Genomic DNA, 23,482 nt, shown 5'->3' with positions numbered 1-23,482 from the left:
TCAACTGTCATAAACTAAAACAATCTGGATTATTTTCCTACCTGAATCCTTCATAAATAAGAAGTCTCTTTACACACTTTTTGAACAGAAGGAACACTATTTTCCCCTTGAATTTGCACACATTTTTTTTTAAATGTGCGCAAATATATTTACACCAAGGTTATGTCACAGTTAGTCGTGTATATGTTCTATACATTTAAATGAAATGTTTTCTTCACCTATCAGAGAACTACACCTTTGATCACACCCACATACTGTTATCCTTCCTCCGCATGAATTGTCAGTAGTTACACAACCACAAAGTCAAAATCCTGAAAAATACAACTCGCTTTTTGGTCTACATTTAAGGTTAGGGTTGGGCATACGGTTAGCAGTGTGGTTAAGTTTAAAATCAGATTTTAAGAAGATAACATTCAGAAATGGGCGGTATTTAGCCATTTGTAGCTGTGGTAACTAGTGACGACCCCATTGTATGCCATGTGACCAGAGAGAGCCTTGAAATTAAAATACAAGTCATCACCGCACGGGGAGAGAGACATTCGAAGTTGCTTTATGTGCACAAGAACCAGGTGGTTTTACTAACTATATAATACATTAGTCGTACGTATTTGACAGGCACTGTCGACCTAATTCCGTGGTTGTCATGATTCGTTCGTAAAGTTTTCTGGGCTTGCTGGCCAGCTATCAAGCTAACTAGGTTGGCAACATTGTAGCCTGCTGTTATCACTTCAACAATCTTCCCTCCCGCTGGAGATCTGCGACTGTTGCAATTAGTTTTTGGGCACTTTTGTCAAAATAACCATGAATGGAGGAGGCTGTCACATGAGTGGCGAAGGAGGTGACAGTCGCGGGGGTGAATCTAGATCAAGACCCACTATCACGCTAGAGGACTTGGATGCCTTCAACGAGGATGACTTCGATTCAGACCTCTGCAGAAGCGGGGTGCCGGACGGGGCAAACGATGCTATGGAGGAAGAGAGTCAGGATCGCCTGTTAAACTACTGGCAGGACATTGGCAGAGAACATCATGTTCATGTTCCCCAGGGTAAGAGGGGGAGGATTGTAGATTTAGATTGCTCTCGGGTCAAAATGCAAGCATGCACACATTGTCCTGCACCTGAAACTTTTGAATCACTCCTTGCTCCCCTCGCAGACTGACAAACGCATGTTTTATTCGAACCACTATCATTTACAGCGTGGTGTGTAGGTGGGGATAACGCCGTAAGTGAGGTCTGTTTTTACATGTAAACCATTTTGATTTTAAATCATTTCTGGCCCATTATGGCAGAAGATGACTTGGACCAGCAACACAAGAAACACAATTTCTCATCAAGCATACTAAATGCACATTTCTACTGGCACATGTTATTATGTAATATAATGGACTGTGAACTCGCAATGTCGTTATAGAAAATGTAGGTTCATTGTACAGATTTGAACTTTGTTCACAACACTAGGGAAAGGGGACAACTCACCCTTTCAGAATCAGCTTTTGAAGGAAAAAAATAGACCATCAAAGTAAATGGTTAGCTGTGAGAGAAACCGTGACTGAAACTGGACTGAAACTGGCCTGCACTATTCAACTGGTTGTAAAATGGAGAACAACACGTACACCTTTAGATGTTATCTTGTGGAATAGACCTAGGCCTACAGGCTAGGTAGTTTAGATAAACATTTTAGATATGCAAGTTTGTTTGCCCTTTTATAGTCACAAAATGGTGGGTTATAATCAGATTAGAGTGAGTTTGTTTTGTAGCCACAGCTCAGAGCTAAACAGCTGAATGGGCCTAGATTATTTTGGTTCTAGTGCAGATGGGTACAGCATGAGTATTTTACATACTGACCAGACCACACGTGCGCATGTTGATTTTGTCCACCCACACCAGGCGTGATCAGGACACGAAAGTTTAACTATCAAAATTAACTCTGAACCAACTATATTAATTTGGACAGGTCGAAAAGCATTAAACATTTATGGCAATTTAGCTAGTTAGCTTGCTGTTGCTAGCTTATTTGTCCTGGGATATAAACATTGTGTTGTTATTTTACCTGAAATGCACAAGGTCCTCTACTCCTACAATGAATCCACAGATGAAAGGGTAAACTGAGTTAATTTCTAGTAATCTCTCCTCCTTCAGGTTTCTTCTTCTTTGGACTTTATATGGTGGTTAGCAACCAACTTTAAGGTGCATCTTTCAATGAGCTCTTAAAAACCAATGAGGAGATGGGAGAGGTGGGACTTGCTGCGCATCAAGCGTCACAAATGGAACAAAGTTCTATTTTAGCGCCTGGCTACGTGAAATGATTGAATAACATGTATATGTACATTAATTTGGCAATGCTCGTGCACGTTGTGGTCAAGATGTTAGCGTAGCTGTTTTCCTCCCATACAGAAAGTAGGTCATAGGCCACATAAGGAAAACAAACAAAAGCTTTAATATTTTAGGCTAGTTGATCAGGGAGAGAATGGTGCTTGATTAAAGACGGCCTCAAAGTTAATTTGTGTCATTCGGACAGGTTCTACAGGTTCTACAGTGTACGATGAGCCCAAAATGGTGGCAAACCTGTCCATCTGCAACATCCCCACATTACCTAAATGTTCCTATGATGTGCTTCCTTAGGGCTCTCATTGCTTCCTAAACTTCAGTCACTTGTCTAAGGTCACTCAGTGAGAAATACTTTGTCAGAAATGTAACATTCAGGCCTCCCGAGTGGCGCAGTGGTCTAAGGCACTGCATTGCAGTGCTAGCTGTGCCATTAGAGATTCTGTGTTCGAGTCCAAGCTCTGTCGCAGCTGGCCGAAGGCCCATGGGGCGGCGCAAAATTGGCCCAGCGTCGTCCGGGTTAGGGAAGGTTTGGCCGGCAGGGATATCCTTGTCTCATCACGCACTAGCAACTCCTGTAATAAAATATATTTAAAAAACTTTTTTTTTTAAAGAAATGTAACATTCAATACACTTCTATTAGCCTAGTCCAAATTTGTTTTGAGATTGTCTACTTGTTTTCAAACTGATTTTTCAATTATGTTATAAGATTATTCCCATAAACTGTTTCCTTTACACAGAAGCCCAGTGTACTACAGCACAGCAGTATAATTATTATTGTGCTGTATGCCGTCTGAGGAAGAGAAACCGATCACTATCTTGTGTGGTCGTTTATCTTGTAGGTGGCATTGTGTGACGTCAGGCTCTAACCCCTCTCTCCCTTTCCTTCCAGACATGGCCCAGCCCATCCAACAGCTCACCTCAGACACAGAGAGCACGATGGACAGGGAGAAAGTCCCCTTCACACTGATCACATGCAAAGAGAATGTAAGCTAGTCTAGCCCCCTTTGTACTCATTCATTGCTCCCTCTGTCCCCATCACCCAGTAGGGAAAGATGGACTGGTGGACAGGCAGTTGCTTTATCTAGCCTATATTCTTATATTCTTCTTATATTCAGCTTGATTTCATTGAGTTTGAGTAAACAGGGAGCATTGTAATTAACAGTATTGATGCAAGCCTTTGAGCATTTTCTTTAATTTGAGTTAAAGAAGATGGATATGAATAAATGAATATCTATCACTCTTTTATATAGCTCTATTGCTTTCTTTATCAATCAATTCCAGAGATTGACATTAGGTGTGAAAGGTAATTGCCCGTCAGGCAAGTCAGAAGTATTTTTGGGGGGGGGGGGGGGGGGTTTGCCCGAAATTACTTACAGTGCATTCGGAAATGATTCAGACCCCTTGACTTTTTCCAAATTTTGTTACATTACAGCCTTATTCTAAAATTGATTTAAATTGTTTTTTTCCCCTCATCAATCTACATATAATACCCCATAATGACAAAACAAAACGTTTTTTTTTATGTTTGCAAATGTACTTAAATTATTATATATATTTTTTATACACTGCTCAAAAAAATAAAGGGAACAATTTAAACAACGTAATGTAACTCCAAGTCAATCACACTTCTGTGAAATCAAACTGTCCACTTAGGAAGCAACACTGATTGACAATACATTTCACATGCTGTTGTGCAAATGGAATAGACAACAGGTGGAAATTATAGGCAATTAGCAAGACACCCCCAATAAAGGAGTGGTTCTGCAGGTGGTGAGGTTCCTATGCTTCCTGGCTGATGTTTTGGTCACTTTTGAATGCTAGCGGTGCTTTCACTCTAGTGGTAGCATGAGACGGAGTCTACAACCCACACAAGTGGCTCAGGTAGTGCAGCTCATCCAGGATGGGACATCAATGCGAGCTGTGGCAAGAAGGTTTGCTGTGTCTGTCAGCGTAGTGTCCAGAGCATGGAGGCGCTACCAGGAGACAGGCCAGTACATCAGGAGACGTGGAGGAGGCCGTAGGAGGGCAACTACCCAGCAGCAGGACCGCTACCTCCGCCTTTGTGCAAGGAGGAGCAGGAGGAGCACTGCCAGAGCCCTGCAAAATGACCTCCAGCAGGCCACAAATGTGCATGTGTCTGCTCAAACGGTCAGAAACAGACTCCATGAGGGTGGTATGAGGGCCCGACGTCCAAAGGTGGGGTTTGTGCTTACAGCCCAACACCGTGCAGGACGTTTGGCATTTGCCAGAGAACACCAAGATTGGCAAATTCGCCACTGGCGCCCTGTGCTCTTCACAGATGAAAGCAGGTTCACACTGAGCACATGAGCACATGTGACAGAGTCTGGAGACGCCGTGGAGAACGTTCTGCTGCCTGCAACATCCTCCAGCATGACCGGTTTGGCGGTGGGTCAGTCATGGTATGGGGTGGCATTTCTTCGGGGGGCCGCACAGCCCTCCATGTGCTCGCCAGAGGTAGCCTGACTGCCATTAGGTACCGAGATGAGATCCTCAGACCCCTTGTGAGACCATATGCTGGTGCGGTTGGCCCTGGGTTCCTCCTAATGCAAGACAATGCTAGATCTCATGTGGCTGGAGTGTGTCAGCAGTTCCTGCAAGAGGAAGGCATTGATGCTATGGACTGGCCCGCCCGTTCCCCAGACCTAAATCCAATTGAGCACATCTGGGACATCATGTCTCGCTCCATCCACCAACGCCACGTTGCACCACAGACTGTCCAGGAGTTGGCGGATGCTTTAGTCCAGGTCTGGGAGGAGATCCCTCAGGAGACCATCCGCCACCTCATCAGGAGCATGCCCAGGCGTTGTAGGGAGGTCATACAGGCACGTGGCCACACACACTACTGAGCCTCATTTTGACTTGTTTTAAGGACATTACATCAAAGTTGGATCAGCCTGTAGTGTGGTTTTCCACTTTAATTTTGAGTGTGTCTCCAAATCCAGACCTCCATGGGTTGATAAATTTTATTTCCATTAATAATTTTTGTGTGATTTTGTTGTCAGCACATTCAACTATGTAAAGAAAAAAGTATTTAATAAGAATATTTCATTCATTCAGATCTAGGATGTGTTATTTTAGTGTTCCCTTAATTTTTTTGAGCAGTGTATATCACATTGTCACACCTGTATTTGGGGAGTTTCTCCCATTCTTCTCTGCAGATCCTCTCAAGCTCTGTCAGGTTGGATGGGGAGCGTCGCTGCGCAGCTATTTTCAGGTCTCTCCAGAGATGTTCGATCGGGTTCAAGTCCGGGCTCTGGCTGGGTCACTCAAGGACATTCAGAGACTTCTCCCCAAGCCACTCCTGTGTTGGCTTGGCTGTGTGCTTAGTGTTATTGTCCTGTTGGAAGGTGAACCTTCGCCCCAGTCTGAGGTTCTGAGTGCTCTGGAGCAGGTTTTCATCAAGGATCTCTCTGTACTTTGCTCCGTTCATCTTTTCCTCGATCCTGACTGGTCTCCCAGTCCCTGCCGCTGAAAAGCATCCCCACAGCATGACGCTGGCACCACCATGCCTAACTGTAGGGATGGTGCCAGAGAGTCTCTTGTTTCTCATGGTCTTAGAATCCTTTAGGTGCACATTTGGCAATCTCCAAGCGGGCTGTCATGTGACTTTTACTGAGAAGTGGCTTCCGTCTGACCACTCTACCATAAAGGCTTGATTGGTGGAGTGCTGCCGAGATGTTTGTCTTTCCGGTAAGGTTCCTCCAGAGGAAATCTGGAGCTCTGTCAGAGTGACCATCGGGTTCTTGGTCACCTCCCCTGAAAGGTCAGTTTGGAACGGGCGGCCAGCTCTAGGAAGAGTCTTGGTGGTTCCAAACTTCTTCCATTCCACTTCCTCAATCATTAAGAATGATTGAGGCCACTGTGTGCTTGCGGACCTTCAATGCTGCAGAAATGTTTTGGTACCCTTCCCCAGATCTGTACCTCGACACAATCCCGTCTCGGAGCTCTACGCATAATTCCTTCGACCTCATGGCTTGGTTTTTGCTCTGTCATGCACTGTCAACTGTGGGACCTTTTTATATAGACAGGTGTGTGCCTTTCAAAATCATATCCAATCAATTGAATTTACCACAGGTGGACTCCAAGTTGTTGAAACATCTCAAGGATGATCAATGGAAACAGGATGCACCTGAGCTTAATTTTGAGTCTCATAGCAAAGGGTCTGAATACTTAGTAAATAAGGTAGTTCTGTTTTATTTTTAATACATTTGCAAAAAATCATTCATTATGGTGTTTTGTGTGTAGATTGAGGAAAAACATTTATTTACTCCATTTTAGAATAAGGCTGTAATGTAAGAAAATGTGGAAAAAGGGAAGGGGTCTGAATACTTTCCGAAAATACTGTATTTACATGCAGAAATGTCATAAAGTATTGCCTGCCTTTCATCTACACATAGGGGGCTCAACTTGCCTGACTGGCATAAATACCAAACATTTGCTGTCTTTCATTTTAAAAATGGGGAGGAACCAGAATGATCAGTTTTGGGCTATTGGAATTCTTTGCAGTTTGGTTGTTTATAAACAAAAAAATATTAAAGCCTCAGTGCAGTCAAATGTGCTTTTTCTGTGTTTTATATATATTTCCACACTACGGTTGGAATAATACTGTAAAAATGATGCCCAAGCCCTTTTTGTAAGAGCTGTTTGAGAAGACCACCTGACATTTCAGCCTGTTTTGGTGGGATGGAGTTTCGGCCTACCTGGTGACATCAACAGGCGTTAAATTTGTTAAACCAATAAGAGAGTTCCAAACCTCTCTGCCAACAACAGCTGTTTTCAGTTTTCCCCTCCCCACTAAGACAACTCCCAGACAGTACTAGTAAAATTGTTGATTGAGAAATTGCTATTTTCTAAGAAGTTGTTTTTGTTTCTTTTTGACCGTTTTAATTAAATGCAATCACAGTAAGGTACTTAATTATTACCCAGAAATGATTTGATATATAGGTAAAACTGCTGCATTGGACCTTTAAATCATCTGCCCAATGGGGCAACTTCGGGAAAAGGCTCAACTAGCACGACTGCTCAGTTCACTTGAGCCAGGCAATAGGGCAACCCTTAATCTATCCCTGCACTTCTAGCCCTGTCTGTCATTTCTCTCTCTCATTCTTTCCCTCTCTGCCCCTCATACCATTTGTCCATTGTTCTGCCCTATGCATTGTCCTGTGAAGTATGAGAAGAGAGTCTACAACCAGGCCAGCTGGGCGTGTATCACTGTGCGAGAGGACACGTACGAGCAGAGCATCTGTGCCGGCTTCATGAAGCTCATGAGATATATCTGCCAGCAGAATACCTCAGGTGAGTGAGCGTAGCAGAGAAGAATCCATGTACAGTTGAAGTAGAACGTTTACATACACTTATGTTGGAGTCATTAAAACTCATTTTTTTTCAACCGCTCCACAAATTTCTTGTTAACAAACTATCGTTTTGGCAAGTCGGTTAGGACATCTACTTTGTGCATTACACAAGAAATTTTTCCGACAATTGTTAACAGATCATTTCACTTAATCACAATTCCAGTGGGTCAGAAGTGAAAATACACTAAGTTGACTGTGCCTTTTTAAACAAACAGCTTGGACAAATCCAGAAAAGGATGTCATGGCTTTAGAAGCTTCTGATAGGCTTGGAGTTTTAATGACTCCAACCTAAGTGTATGTAAACTTTCAACTTCAACTGTATGTATGTTCAAAAATACACGTTTTAATATTTTGACCAATCAATTGGTCAAAAGAAATGACTACTCTTGGTCAACCAATATTTATTTTTGTCGGGACAGCCCAATTTGTATGTCTTTGTGTTCAGTAAGAAGGAAGTTGGAAGTAGTTTTGCAAGCCAACTTGCGTTAGCACAATGACTGGAAGTCTATGGGTAACGCTAGTTAGTAACTTCCTTCAAACTGCATGCAAAGACAAATGGTATCCACAAGTTTCTTGGACTCTGGAGAAGTAGATAAAGGGCCTTATTGCCAAAATCACAAAGTATCCCTTTAACTTCTGTTTGGGTCCTCCTCATCCCTCTGTGTGTGCCAGGTAACTACCTGGGTATGACCCTTCCCATTGTGACGGTGGTGAGGACTGATGACTCCCGCACCAGCCTGTCCAGAGATGTGACGGTGGCCTACTACTTACCATCCCAACACCAGGACCAACCCCCCACGCCCTTTGACCCTGACATCACCATGGAGACATGGCCTGCCACCGTGGTCTACAGCAGGTGAGGGGCTTGCTGACTGGTATATCCATAGACAAACATTGGCAGTAGAATGGCCTTACTGAAGAGCTCAGTGACTTTCAATGTGCCACTGTCATAGGATGGCACCTTTCCAACAAGTCAGTTCATAAAATTTCTGCCCTGCTAGAGCTGCCCCGATCAACTGTAAATACAGTTATTGTGAAGTTGAAACTTCTAGGAGCAACAACGGCTCAGCTGCGAAGCGGAAGGCCACACAAGCTCACAGAACAGAAGTGCGTAGTTCGTAAAAATCGTCTGTCCTCGTTTGCAACACTCACTACCAAGTTCCAAACTGCCTCTGGAAGCAACTTCAGCACAAGAACTGTTCATCAGGAGCTTCATGAAATGGGTTTCCATGGCTGAGCATTCTGGTTTTGGTGGCTGCCAGGAGAACACTACCTGCCCGAATGCATAGTGCCAACTGTAAAGTTTGGAGGAGCAATAATGGTCTGTGGCTGTTTTTCTTGGTTCGGGCTAGGCCCCTTAGTTCCAGTGAAGGGAAATCTTAATGCTACAGCATACAATGGCATTCTAAACAATTCTGTGCTTCCAACTTTGTGGCAACAGTTTGGGGAAGGCACTTTCCTGTTTCAGCATGACAGTGCACAAAGCGAGGTCCATACAGAAACGGATTGTCGAGATCGATGTGGAAGAATTTGGCTGGCCTGCACAGAGCCCTGACCTCAACTCCATCAAACCCATTGGGATGAATTGGAACGCCGACTGCAAGCCAGGCCTAATCGGCCAACATCAGTTCTGACCTCACTAATGCTGTTGTCGCTGAATGGAAGCAAGTCCCCGCAGCAATGTTCCAACATCTAGTGGAAAGTCTTCCCAGATGAGTGGAGGCTGTTATAGCAGCAAAAGGGGGGGACCAACTCCATATTAATATTTGTGATTTTGGAATGAGATGTTTGACTAGCACATGTCCATATACATTTGATCATGTAGTGTACACTTAATGTACAACACATTAAGAACACCTTCCTAATATTGAGTTGAATCCCCTTTTGCCCTCAGAACAGCCTCAATTTGTCGAGGCATGGACTCTACAAGGTGTCAAGTGTTCCACAGGGATGTTGGCCCATGTTGACTCCCATACTTCCCACAGTTGGCTGGATATCCTTTGGGTGGTGGACCATTCTTGATACACACGGGAAACTGTTGAGCATGAAAAACCCAGCAGCGTTGCAGTTCTTGACACAAACCGGTGCGCCTGGCACCTACTACCATACCTCATTCAAAGGCACTTATATATTTTGTCTTGCCTATTCACCCTCTGAATGGCACACATACACAATCCATGTTTCAAGGTTTAAAAATCCTTCCTTAGCCTGTCCCCTCCCCTTTAATCTACACAGATTTTTGAAGTGGATTTAACAAGTGACATCAATAAGGGATCATAGTTTTCACCCGGTCAGTTTGTCATGGAAAGAGCAGGTGTCCTTAATGTTTTGTGTATATTTACAAAAGTTATGTTTCTATTATAATACATGGATACACATTATTATTATTGCAACATGATGATGTAATGATTTAAAGTAACTGTGTAACCTTTCATCCATCTCTTTCTCTCTCCCCCTGTCAGGTCATTCAGCGGACCCACTACTGAGACCTCTATCCTAGGGGAGATCCATGATCTGGGTGAGGTGCTGGACTCTCCACAGCTGTGTGTGAGCGAGTCCTTCATCGTGGCCGGCTATACCAGCCCTGCAGCCGCACACCGACACAACGAAGTCTGGTTCCTGGAGCGCTGCTGAAGTGGCTATGTAGCACTACATTATTAACACAAAGTAAACAAATGGTTAACACTCATTACAGCGAACCAAATCGAAAGCCTCACACAAACCAAAAATAGCAGAATTTCATACAGTTTACGTCAAGGAAACAAGTACACAAGTATGCTTCATTTTGCATATACAGTGGGGAGAACAAGTATTTGATACACTGCCGATTTTGCAGGTTTTCCTACTTACAAAGCATGTAGAGGTCTGTAATTTTGATCATAGGTACACTTCAACTGTGAGAGACGGAATCTAAAACAAAATCCAGAAAATCACATTATATGATTTTTTAGTAATTAATTAGCATTTTATTGCATGACATAAGTATTTGATACATCAGAAAAGCAGACCTTAATATTTGGTACAGAAACCTTTGTTTGCAATTACAGAGATCATACGTTACCTGTAGTTCTTGACCAGGTTTGCACACACTGCAGCAGGGATTTTGGCCCACTCCTCCATACAGACCTTCTCCAGATCCTTCAGGTTTCGGGGCTATCGCTGGGCAATACGGACTTTCAGCTCCCTCCAAAGATTTTCTATTGGGTTCAGGTCTGGAGACTGGCTAGGCCACTCCAGGACCTTGAGATGCTTCTTACGGAGCCACTCCTTAGTTGCCCTGGCTGTGTGTTTTGGGTCGTTGTCATGCTGGAAGACCCAGCCACGACCCATCTTCAATGCTCTTACTGAGGGAAGGAGGTTGTTGGCCAAGATCTCGCGATACATGGCCCCATCCATCCTCCCCTCAATACGGTGCAGTCGTCCTGTCCCCTTTGCAGAAAAGCATCCCCAAAGAATGATGTTTCCACCTCCATGCTTCACAGTTGGGATGGTGTTCTTGGTGTTGTACTCATCCTTCTTCTTCCTCCAAACACGGCGAGTGGACTTTAGACCAAAAAGCTCTATTTTTGTCTCATCAGACCACATGACCTTCTCCCATTCCTCCTCTGGATCATCCAGATGGTCATTGGCAAACTTCAGATGGGCCTGGACATGCGCTGGCTTGAGCAGGGGGACCTTGCGTGCGCTGCAGGATTTTAATCCATGACGGCGTAGTGTATTACTAATGGTTTTCTTTGAGACTGTGATCCCAGCTCTCTTCAGGTCATTGACCAGGTCCTGCCGTGTAGTTCTGGGCTGATCCCTCACCTTCCTCATGATCATTGATGCCCCACGAGTTGAGATCTTGCATGGAGCCCCAGACCGAGGGTGATTGACCCTCATCTTGAACTTCTTCCATTTTCTAATAATTGCGCCAACAGTTGTTGCCTTCTCACCATGCTGCTTGCCTATTGTCCTGTAGCCCATCCCAGCCTTGTGCAGGTCTACAATTTTATCCCTGATGTCCTTACACAGCTCTCTGGTCTTGGCCATTGTGGAGAGGTTGGAGTCTGTTTGATTGAGTGTGTGGACAGGTGCAATTAATACAGGTAATGAGTGGAGAACAGGAGGGCTTCTTAAAGAAAAACTAACAGGTCTGTGAGAGCCGGAATTCTTACTGGTTGGTAGGTGATCAAATACTTATGTCATGCAATAAAATCCAAATTAATGACTTAAAATCATACAGAGTGATTTTCTGGATTTTTGTTTTAGATTCCGTCTCTCACAGTTGAAGTGTACCTATGATAAAAACAATTACAGACCTCTACATGCTTTGTAAGTAGGAAAACCTGCAAAATCGGCAGTGTATCAAATACTTGTTCTCCCCACTGTATATGTTAATTGGGCTGTGGTCTCAGGCAGATAATATATAATACAGTTTTTTACGATCACTTTGGCACACTTTCAGAACCAAAACCCAAAACGGTCATCACTTGTAACACAGGCTGTCCCATGTTCAAAACATTGCATTGTGCATTCATATATTTAATGAAACCTTGCACTTGCAAAATCATTATTTAAAATAACAAATTTATCATGAAATACCATAGGAACATTCATTTAGATCACCCACACACAAGATACAGATAGTTTCACTATGTAGTTGTTCGTACAAACATATATTGTAGTACAAAATATGTGATACATGTTTCATTATGGTACTACATGTAAGTACATCACTAAAATAACTAGTAGAGCGAATACTACAGACACAGTGGAATCATTGAACAAAATCTGAAATTTAATGATGAAATACAATAAAGTCACAACAGGTTTCTTTGAATCAAAGCAAAAATAATTAGCTACAAAAAATGTAAGAAACTACAGTAAAAGGTCAACTGCAGTGTTCCTCACCTGGCTTACTGTAAAAAGCAAAACAAAAGATTGATTACTGTACTTCTATATTTACATCAACCCTGTCTTGTGGGTTTGGCCACAGGTTCTCATCCACATCACAATGGATGTTTTCATTAGCCAAACATCTTGGGAAGAATCTTCGGGCGAATCCAGGCCTGACACTGGTTAGCCGTGATGTCATTGTATGCGTCATCCATGGCCTGGAGAAGGGTGGCTTGTTCGTGAGGGCACCTATTGTATACCTTCCACCACCATGTGGAGAACAAAATCCTCAATCGGGTTCAGGAGAGTATGGGGGTAAGTACAGGTTGGTAAATTGTGGAGGGGCCTGAAACCATGCTGAACCTGACATTATCCCACACAATGACATAGGTCACGCCATCAGCTCTACAGACCTGATTGAGCTCATCAAGGAAGGTTACAAGGAGAGCTGCATTATTTGATCCAATACGAGGTCTGCGTCCCACCACACCATCTTCTGATATAGCTGCACACATGGTGATGTTGGCCCCACGTTGCCCAGGTACTTGGACGGTTGCCCGCTGCCAATTAAATTCCGACCTCTCCTTGTCTTGGCCAGGTTGAAGCCTGCCTCATCCAAAAAGAGGAATTTGTGATGTTTTTTGTTAGCATCCAGCTCCATCACCCTCTAAAAAGACATTTTAAAAAGAGAATTACTGATTACAATGATGTATAATTTTGGGGGGATTTTTCACAACAGGCATCTTGAAACTGAACATACTCAGTCCTCAGTTGCTTCACTGTCTGTATTTCTTTCAAAAGGCACACGGTATAGCTGTTTTAGAGACACCTGGTGCCTTTTCAGCATGCGGCTTCCAAACTTCAACTTATGGCTTCCACATTGTTGAACATTGTCCATGATGTGCTGCTAATTTCTGTAAGGCGAATATCATTTCTGGCTAGAACCAAATTGACCACAGCCCGCTCTTATTGGTCAGTCAGACTTTTGCTTCTGCCTCCCCTATTTGGCCTAGTCTCAATTCTGCAGGGAAAATTACAGTAAGAACGCTTTTTTTTCCCTTTTTTCACTTTTATTTAACCAGGTAGGCCAGTTGAGAACAAGTTCTCATTTACAACTGCGACCTGGCCAAGATAAAGCAAAGCAGTGCGACAAACAACAACAGTTACACATAAACAAACGTACAGTCAATAACACAATAGAAAAATCTATGTACAGTGTGTGCAAATGTAGGGAGGTAGGCAACAAATAGGCCATAGAGACGAAATAATTACAATTTAGCATGTGCAAGTAGAGAAGGTCACATCACCTACTCTGCGGTACACATTGGCATGCAGTATAGTCATTTGACAATTGAGAGTAACCTAATGTTTAGTGCATGCTGAAGACTTACTGGTTCTAATTGCAGAAAGTTCTGATGATTTGAGGCCATGGTTGATCTTCTGAGGTTTGGTTGAATCATTGTAGCTGCCTCAGTTATTGTCATGCCATGATTTACGACATGGTCTGCAACTATTGCTCGGATTTCATTGGACACTTTGCTGCCGCTGTTTTGGTCCGTGGCCTTGTCCTCTACCACGTTCCCCCACACCTCCTCAAACGAGGCCCACGACAAGCACCCCTTCTGAGTAGTGGTCCCCTGCCATTCCTTTGACCACCACGTCTTCCTCGTCTTCCTCCTCCCACTGCTTGATCTCTATTGTGACATGGATCACCTGCCAGCTCCATGGTATCGCTATGTTGTTGTTGGTGGATACCACTCATTTCACTATATACTCATACCACAATGTGAAATTAATCATCAGTAACAAGTTGGCAGTATTGGAAAAGCAATTACAAGGGCCTGCATACATACTCACCGGACACTTTATTAGGTATACCTGCGTGTTAACCCAAATCGCCTGCTCCCCCGAACAGTGAATCATGTGGCAGCCTGCAACTCAGTATATAGAATGTATAGAGTAGACAGCTTTAGTTGTTGTTCGACCAAACATTAGAACGGGCAAGATGCGTAATTTAAGCAACTTTGACAGTGGTATGATTGTTGGTGCCACATGGTGGTTCCAGCATCTCAGAAACAGCTGCCCTCCTGGGATTTCTACGCACTACAGTCTCTGGAGTTTACAGAGAATGGTGCGATTAAACAAAAGGCATTCAGTGAGCGGCAGTTCTGTGGGCAAAAACACCTTGTTAATGAGAGGTCAGAGGAGAATGTCCAGACTCATTCAAGCTAACAGCAAGGCCACAAATAGTGTGCAGAAGTGCATCTCTTAACGTACAACACCGTGAATAATTCAGGCTGTTGAGGCAAAAGGGGGTCCTACCCAGTACTAGATAGGTGTACCTATTAAAGTGGCCGGTGAGTGTACAGTAATGTCAAATCTAAAAACATGGTCTGGAAAAGTGGTACATGGGACCATAGAAACAGTGTCTGATAAAGAATGATGATTAAATATTACATCCATAGATAATGTAGTCCAACTGGTTCATGTTCCACGGTAATTGGTGTCAATGGATCTCGTTATCCTGAAACTTTAATGGTCAAAACATGGAATATTGTTTGTCAGTTTCCATAAAACTATGCATTAAGAGTAATGCAACAGTTACTTATCATTTTGAGCAGTTGTATCAATTAATAGTTAGATCATTGTAATGAAATGAATAGACAGTCATCTCAGATGTAATGTGTGAATTGCATTTTGAAATGGTAATACTTTAAGTTGTCATTTTGAACAGGTGATTATAGGTCAATGAACAAATGATCTTAGCTTTATGTCTATTGTATCCAAGCAATTGGGGAAAAGTGTTAGATTTAAAATGTGCATTTTGATCATCGGTTGTGAGTTTTGTGTCTAGAGTTTCGAAAAATGACATCAAGGTTCTGAAATTAGTGCCAAAGGGATTGTAACAAACTAATATATAATATTATATGCCATTTAGCAGATGCTTTTATCCATGACCCTTGGTGTTGTCAGCACAGTGCTCTACTGACTGAGCTACACAGGACCGCAATATGTGTCCCTCCAAATATCTACAGCTTTCTCATCACATCAGTATGTCAATTTACTTTACTGTATTAAATGTAGTTTTACAGGGACAGTTCACATTAAGTGCCTGTTTTTAGCCGGCCGGCTAATTTAACTGCAGTCCCTGGGAAGGATATTAAGCACAATTTAAGATGACAAGCACACAATGAGCACATGCAGCGCAGCACAGAGTACAACAGGACAAGGAGACGTATGACAAGCAGACAGACAGAGCTTGTAGTATTGTTAAGACAAGACCTGCCTCCAAGGTATTTCACAAGAGTTCAGCTCAGGAGCTCATGGTTTCTAAGGATGTTGCATTTCAAGCTCTATTATCAGTGGGTGTTCATGAGCTTGGTGTCAGTCTGTTACTGTGTGTCGGCCATGTTGTTGGGCAAGGCAACAGTTTTCAGTTGTTAGATACAGGAGTGGTTGTACATAGCGTACCTACTACGCTGTGTGGATGGAATATGGTGCTTTCATCATTGTTAATGACTAAATGAAGGCAAATTCACATGGAAATCAGAGTGGCTGTGTTCTAGACAGTTCAGTGTGTGACGTAGAAGATATTCCCATGAGATACAGGGTTTTGCATGTGGAGGAGAGCACAGTAAATACTTTGGAAAGATGTCATTTCAGCACGTCATATTCACTTTGCCATTTTTATCCATCTATATATGATGAAATCATAGGAGAGATATATATATATATATATATATATATATATATATACCGTTCAAAGTTTGGGGTCACTTAGAAATGTCAATTTAAAATAACATCAAATTGATCAGAAATACAGTATAGACATTGTTAATGTTGTAAATGACTATTGTAGCTGGAAATGGCTAATTTTTGAATGTAATATCTACATAGGCGTACAGAGGCCCATTATCAGCAACCATCACTCCTGTGTTCCAATGGCACGTTGTGTTAGCTAATCCAAGTTTATCATTTTAAAAGGCTAACTGATCATTAGAAAACCCTTTTGCAATTATTTTAGCACAGCTGAAAAATGTTGTGCTGATTAAAGAAGCAATAAAACTGTCCTTCTTTAGACTAGTTGAGTATCTGGAGCATCAGCATTTGTGGGTTCAATTACAGGCTCAAAATGTCGAGAAACGAAGGCCTTTCTTCTGAAACTCGTCAGTATATTCTTGTTCTGAGAAATGAAGGCTATAGCCATGCGAGAAATTGCCAAGAAAATTAAGATCTCGTACAACGCTGTGTACTACTCCCTTCACAGAACAGCGCAAACAGGCTCTAACCAGAATAGAAAGAGGAGTGGGAGGCCTCGGTGCACAACAGGGCAAGAGGACAAGTACATTAGTGACTAGTTTGAGAAACCGATGCCTCACAAGTCCTCAACTGGCAGCTTCATTAAAGAGTACCCGCAAAACACCAGTCTCAATGTCAACAGTGAAGAGAAGACTCTAGGATGCTGGCCTTCTAGGCAGTGTTGCAAAGAAAAAGCCATATCTCAGACAGGCCAATAAAAAGAAAATTTTAAGATGGGCAAAAGAACACAGACACTGGACAGATGAACTCTGCCTAGAAGGCCAGCATCCCGGAGTTGCTCTTCACTGTTGGTTAGAGCCAGTTTGCGCTATTCTGTGAAGGGAATAGTACACAGCGTTGTACGAGATCTTCCGTTTCTTGGCAATTTCTCGCATGGAACAGCCTTCATTTCTCAGAACAAGAATAGACTGACGAGTTTCAGGAGAAAGTTATTTGTTTCTGGACATTTTGAGCCTGTAATTGAACCCACAAATGTTGATGCTCCAGATACTCAACTAGTCTAAAGAAAGCCAGTTTTATTGCTTCTTAAATCAGAACAACAGTTTTCAGCTGTGCTAACATAATTGCAAAATGATTTTCTATTTATCATTTAGCCTTTTAAAATGATAAACTTGGATTAGCTAACACAACGTGCCATTGGAACACAGGGGTGATGGTTGCTGATAATGGGCCTCTGTACACCTATGTAGATGTTCTATACAAAAATCAGCCATTTCCAGCTACAATAGCCATTTACAACATTAACAATGTCTATACTGTATTTCTGATCAATTTGATGTTATTTTAAAGGACCAAAAAATGTGCTTTTCTTAAACCAAGGACATTTCTTAGTGACCCCAAACTTTTGAACAGTAGTGTATATATAGAGCGAGAGACACACATACACAGTACCAGTCAAAAGTTTGGACACCTACTCATTCAAGGTTTTTTCTTTATTTTTACTATTTTATACATTGTAGAATAATAGTGAATGTCAAAACTATAAAATAACACATTTGAAATCATGTAGTAACCAAGTGTTAAACAAAACAAAATATATTTTAGATTCTTCAAATTAGCCACCCTTTGCGTTGATGACAGCTTTGCACACTCTTGGCATTCCCTCAACTAGCTTCATGAAGAATGCTTTTCCAACAGTCTTGGAGTTCCCACATATGCTGAGCACTTGTTGGCTGCTTTTCCTTCACTCTGCAGTCCCACTCATGCCAAACCATCTCAATTGGGTAGAGGTCGGGTGATTGTGGAAGCCAGGTCATCTGATGCAAAACTCCATCACTCTCCTCTTTGGTCAAATAGCCCTTACACAACCTGGATGTGTGTTGGGTCATTGTCCTGTTGGAAAAACAAATGATAGCCCCACTAAGCGCAAACCAGATGGGATGGCGTATCGCTGCCGACTGCTGTGGTAGCCATGCTGGTTAAGTGTGCCTTGAATTCTAAATAAATCACAGACAGCGTCACCAGCAAAGCACCATCACACCTCCTCCTCCATGCTTCATGGTGGAAACCACACATGCAGAGATCATCCGTTCACCTACTCTGCATCTCACCAAGACACGGCGGTTGGAACCAAAAATCTCAAATTTGGACCAAATGACAGATTTCCACTGGTCTAATGTCTATTGCTCGTGTTTCTTGGCCCAGGCAAGTCTCTACTTATTTTTGGTGTTCTTTAGTAGTGGTTTCTTTGCAGCAATTTGACTATGAAGGCCTGATTTCACGCAGTCTCCTCTGAACAGTTGATGTTGATGTGTCTGTTACTTGAACCTTGAAGCTTTTATTTGACTGACCTTCATGTTTTTAAGTAACTATTGTTTCTCTTTGCTTGTTTCAGCTTTTCTTGCCATAATATGGACTTGGTATTTTACCAAATAGGGCTATCTTCTGTATACCAACCCTACCTTGTCACAACACAACTGATTGGCTCAAACGCATTAATGGAAGAAATTCCACATTCACTTTTAACAAGGCACACTTGTTAATTGAAATGCATTCCAGGTGACTACCTCATGAAGCTGGTTGATAGAATGGCAAGCGTGTGCAAAGCTGTCAAGGCAAAGGGTGGCTACTTAGAATAATCTCATATGAAATGTATTTTGATTTGTTTAACACTTTTTTGGTTACTACATGACTCCATATGTGTTATTTTTATAGTTTTGATGTCGTAAATATTATTATATTATAGAAAATAGTAATTATAAAGAACCCTGGAATGAGTAGGTATTCCACACTTTTGTGTGTGTGTATGTACATATATATATGACAGACAGACGTGCTCAAATTTGTTGGTACCCTTTCAGCTCATTGAAATAATGCTTAATTCCTCCTGAAAAGTGATGACATTAAAAGCTATTTTATCATGTATACTTGCATGCCTTTGGTATGTCATAGAATAAAGCAAAGAAGCTTTGAAAAGAGATGAATTATTGCTTATTCTACAAAGATATTCTAAAATGACCTGGACACATTTTTTGGTACCCCTTAGAAAAGATAATTGGATTATATTGATATGTCAAACTAATTTGTTTAATTAGTATCACACGTCTCCTATCTTGTAATCAGTCATTCAGCCTATTTAAATGGAGAAAAGTAGTCACTGTGCTGTTTGGTATCATTGTGTGCACCACACTGAACATGGACCAGAGAAAGCAAAGTAGAGATTTGTCTGAGAAGATCAGAAAGAATATAATATACAAGCATGGTAATGGTAAAGGCTACAAGACCATATCCAAGCAGCTTGGTGTTCCTGTGACAACAGTTGCAAATATTATTAAGTTTAAGGCCCATGGAACTGTAGCCAACCTCCCTGAGCATAGCCGCAAGGGGAAAATCAACCCCAGATTGAACAGAAGAATAGTGCAAAAAGAACCAAGGATAACTGCCAAAAAGATGCAAGCTGAACTCCAAGGTGAAGGTATGTCAGTTTCTGATCGCACCATCTGTCACTTTTTGAACGAAAGTGGGCTCCACTTTTGAAAGAAACATAAAGCCAGACTAGAATTTGCTAAAATGCATATTGACAAGCCACAATCCTTCTGGGAGAATGTCCTTTGGACAGATTAGTCAAAACAAGAGTTCTGGCAAGTCACAGCAATCAGCTCTATGTTCACAGATGAAAAAATTCAGCTTTCAAAGAAAAGAACACCATACCTACAGTGAAACGTGGAGGAGGTTTGGTTATGTTTTGGGGTTGCTTTGCTGCGCCTGGCACAGGGTGCCTTGAATCTGTGCAGGGCACAATGAAATCTGGAGGTATTCTGGAGCAAAATGTGCCCAGTGTCAGAAAGCTCTGTCTCAGTTGCAGGTCATGGATCCCCCAACAGGACAATGACCCAAAACACACAGCTCAACGCAGCCAAGAATGAATAAGAACAAAACATTGGACTATTCTGAAGTGGCCTTCTATGAGTCCTGATCTGAATCCTATCGAACATCTATGGAAAGAGCTGAAACTTGCAGTCTGGAGAAGGCACCCATCAAACCTGAGACAGCTGGAGCAGTTTGCTCAGGAAGATTGGGACAAAGTACCTGTTAACAGGTGCAGAAGTCTCACTGAGAGCTACAGAAAACGTTTGATTGCAGTGATTGCCTCTAAAGGTTGTGCAACAAAATATTAGGTTAAGGGTCCCATCATTTTTGTCCATGCCATTTTCATTTGTGTTATTACTTACAATATTATGTTGAATAAAAAATTTAAAGCAAAGTCTGATTTCTATTAAATATGGAATAAACAATGGTGGATGCCAATTACTTTTGTCAGTTTAAAGTTATTACAGAGGAAATTGTGCATTCGTTGTTTTTTGTGGAAGTGTACCATCAGATTTGTGTGTGTGTATACATATCTGGTTTATTATTCAACAATTATTTTCACTCTACCATACGAACTGACAGTGAAGTGACGCGTAAAGACTGATTCATCTGATTTGATTCATTTTAAATATGTATGTTTTATGGATTTGAGATTAAATGTTTACTCCGGTTTAATGGGCAGGATTTTAGAACCTCATCAGGTTCTATGTAATGGTTTCATCTGATAGAAAAATAACCCTCGGTGGTTTGGGGTGTGGTTCTCAATGCAGTTGTGATGTGGATGTTGGTGAAAGATACATCTATAATAAATGGAATAACTGGGTAGCCATACGAAGACTAACAGAATTATGTCACTTGGTTGTTGGCTGTAGATTTGATTGATCTCCGTTTTAAAGAAGTCTTCACATTTTATTCATTATGTCCCTGGTTGTCATTATTATAGTTTTCTTGCCTTAAACCAGTGGTTGACATGGGCAGGAGCTCACCGGAGCTGGGTACCGGCACCTCAAATGTTCTACTTCTTGAGCTCCTGATCCTTATACAATATTAGCTCAAAAGTATTGTGGAGCTCCTGCACCTACATTTAAACAGTACAGGCACCCAAAATGAGTACCGGCACCTATTTCAGTTCAAGTCAAGCGTTTTAAACAGTCTGTAGTTCTCAACCTACTGGAAGTGTTCATTTGGCCAAGTCTTGTTCATTTTAATATGTGAGTCTTCTGACAGGAGGAACATGAGGTTTCCTGAGTGTCCTGTCAAAACGTCACAATGTGTACCTGTAATACTTTCCTCATTACATTGTGTTCCAATGTGTGTTTAAATGCAATCATTATATGATCTGACAATATGATTTGTCATTCCCCCCAGACAGACACACAGCTAGTAGTCAGTTGAGTTATGGTTTTACTCTGATGCTCAAAGTTTAGTTCTCATTCCTGTTTTCATAGTGTTTTATCATTTCATCAGTAGAGACACGCTATATCATTTGGGCCTAAACCAGGTGTTTATAACCTCAAGTAATGTGTTCTGTTATATGTATTTCTTGACTATTTCAGCTACAAGCTGTATAGATTTCAGCTAGAAGGAACCAATGCAACAGTGGACACTGTGACATGTCTATTTTAATTATTGCAAAAGATAGACAACTTTTTATTTATCGGCCTCTTTTTCACTGAATACAATGATTTATGCACTGCAGTACAGAGGATCAGCACCCAAATGTTGCAAATATTTTTGAAAGGGATTTACTGATTATACAAACTAAAATGTGCTTCCATCAAATACACAATGGGGCTGAGAAAAACAGGGATGTCTAAGAGAGGATCTGGTGAGAAGAGGGGGATAGGCTCTGCTGCATAAGTCTCTATCCTGCCTTTGTTTTTGGTGCCAAAAGTCATCTAGCGGACCAGTGGTCTTGCTTGACAGATTTCCCATCAATCAGTTTAGTAGCTACTTGAGACAGACTTAGCAGAGAATGTAAGTTATGTACATAATTATGGATCTATGAAACCGAAGGATGACCGTGACAAGTAAGTGTTAGTCCTCACAGTAAATGATGCCTTCCATCAGCCAATCATCAAGACCATATCAAAATATCAAAAAAGTAATGCCCTATAACCTAGAGGCGGGATTTACCTCATCCTCTTTGCCTGGAATGCTGGAAACAGGTTCCCGAGCGGGAAAAAATTACAGTCACAGTCATCCTCCGGTCTCATAGATCCATAGGTATGTACATAAATCTATTTCGACCTCACTCAGACTGTCACTGATAAGTGTTATAGTCCTTACCTTGGATGATTGTGTCAACAAGGTCGCGAGGAACAGAGGATTCCCCATCTCCAACACAAGATGGCTGAGCTCAGAAGAGCGAGGGTAATACATAGTAAATGTGCATGGCGAGGACCGTTTGGCAGATAAAGTAGCACCTTTCGGGGCCGCCCAAGATGTGGCCACACCTCCTGGGGCTAGTTGACCCTGACCCATGTAGGCCTGGGAGATGGTATCCAACATCCAATGGGAGAGACGCTTTTTAGAGACCGGCAGGCCAAGCTTGCCATCGTAAAACACAACCAGTTGTTGGGTGCGTTTCAGAGATTGCATCTTGGACATGTATGCCCGTAGCACTCTGACCAGGCACAGGGAAAGCAAGTTTTTGTCCTCGCCAGATTGGGGCATTCTGTCCTCTGCTTGCACTATCTCCACCAACTGGTTAATGTGCTGAGAGGAAAGCACTTTAGGTAGAAAGGACAGGCTCCGCAGCATGGACACGCCCATGTCCTCAGCCTTCCATCTCAAACAGTCCACACTTACAGAGAGGGCATGTAGCTTGCTTACACACAAAGAGAGCCAGGAGAAAAGCAGTTTTTAGGGAGAGAGATTTCAAGTCAGACTGAGCTATTGACTCATATGGAGGCCAAGCCAGGGCCCTTGGGACCAGGGGCATCTCCTAAGCAGGGGCATGCAGAACGCGGCCCGGATGTAGCCGCCGGACACCCTTCAGAAACTGCGACACAAGAGGACGACTGCCCAGCTTGTGGCCATCCACCATGTCATGAGAAGTTGAAATGGAGGCCTGTCTTACTAATGTCCAGATGGGACTGGAGAAAACAAAGGACAAGAGGGACAGGACAGGTAACTGGGTCTAGTTGTCTAGCGTTACACCAAGAGGAGAATAGTCTCCATCTGAGAGCATAAAGCGACTGAGTGGATGGGGCTTTCGCTTTTCTAAGAGTCTCATGAACAGCCACAACTAGCTCCTGAGATAGACTCGTC

At 42.3% G+C, this 23,482-nt stretch overlaps 1 protein-coding gene across 1 annotated transcript; it reads left to right on the top strand.

The window, feature by feature from the left end:
* Window positions 1-490: 490 nt before the first annotated feature.
* On the top strand, window positions 491-11,988 carry LOC129825375 (heme-binding protein 1-like). The gene is made up of 5 exons (XM_055885435.1): window positions 491-1,045; window positions 3,217-3,311; window positions 7,517-7,643; window positions 8,375-8,558; window positions 10,165-11,988. The coding sequence occupies exons 1-5, from the start codon at window positions 802-804 to the stop codon at window positions 10,334-10,336; spliced, it is 822 nt and encodes a 273-aa protein (XP_055741410.1). The 5' UTR covers window positions 491-801; the 3' UTR covers window positions 10,337-11,988.
* The last annotated feature ends 11,494 nt before the right edge of the window (window positions 11,989-23,482 follow it).

The sequence above is a fragment of the Salvelinus fontinalis genome, chromosome 27, assembly GCF_029448725.1.
Source record: "Salvelinus fontinalis isolate EN_2023a chromosome 27, ASM2944872v1, whole genome shotgun sequence".
Taxonomy (NCBI): domain Eukaryota; kingdom Metazoa; phylum Chordata; class Actinopteri; order Salmoniformes; family Salmonidae; genus Salvelinus; species Salvelinus fontinalis.
The sequence above is the reverse complement of the archived record's forward strand: the minus strand, read 5'-3'. Positions and strand labels throughout refer to the sequence as shown.

Excerpts from the sequence above, each read along its gene's own strand:
- LOC129825375 (XM_055885435.1), top strand. The coding sequence starts at position 802 with ATGAATGGAGGAGGCTGTCACATGAGTGGCGAAGGAGGTGACAGTCGC. Across the intron at positions 3,312-7,516 it reads TGATCACATGCAAAGAGAAT|TATGAGAAGAGAGTCTACAA; the intron begins GTAAGCTAGTCT and ends TGTCCTGTGAAG. Across the intron at positions 8,559-10,164 it reads GCCACCGTGGTCTACAGCAG|GTCATTCAGCGGACCCACTA; the intron begins GTGAGGGGCTTG and ends TCCCCCTGTCAG.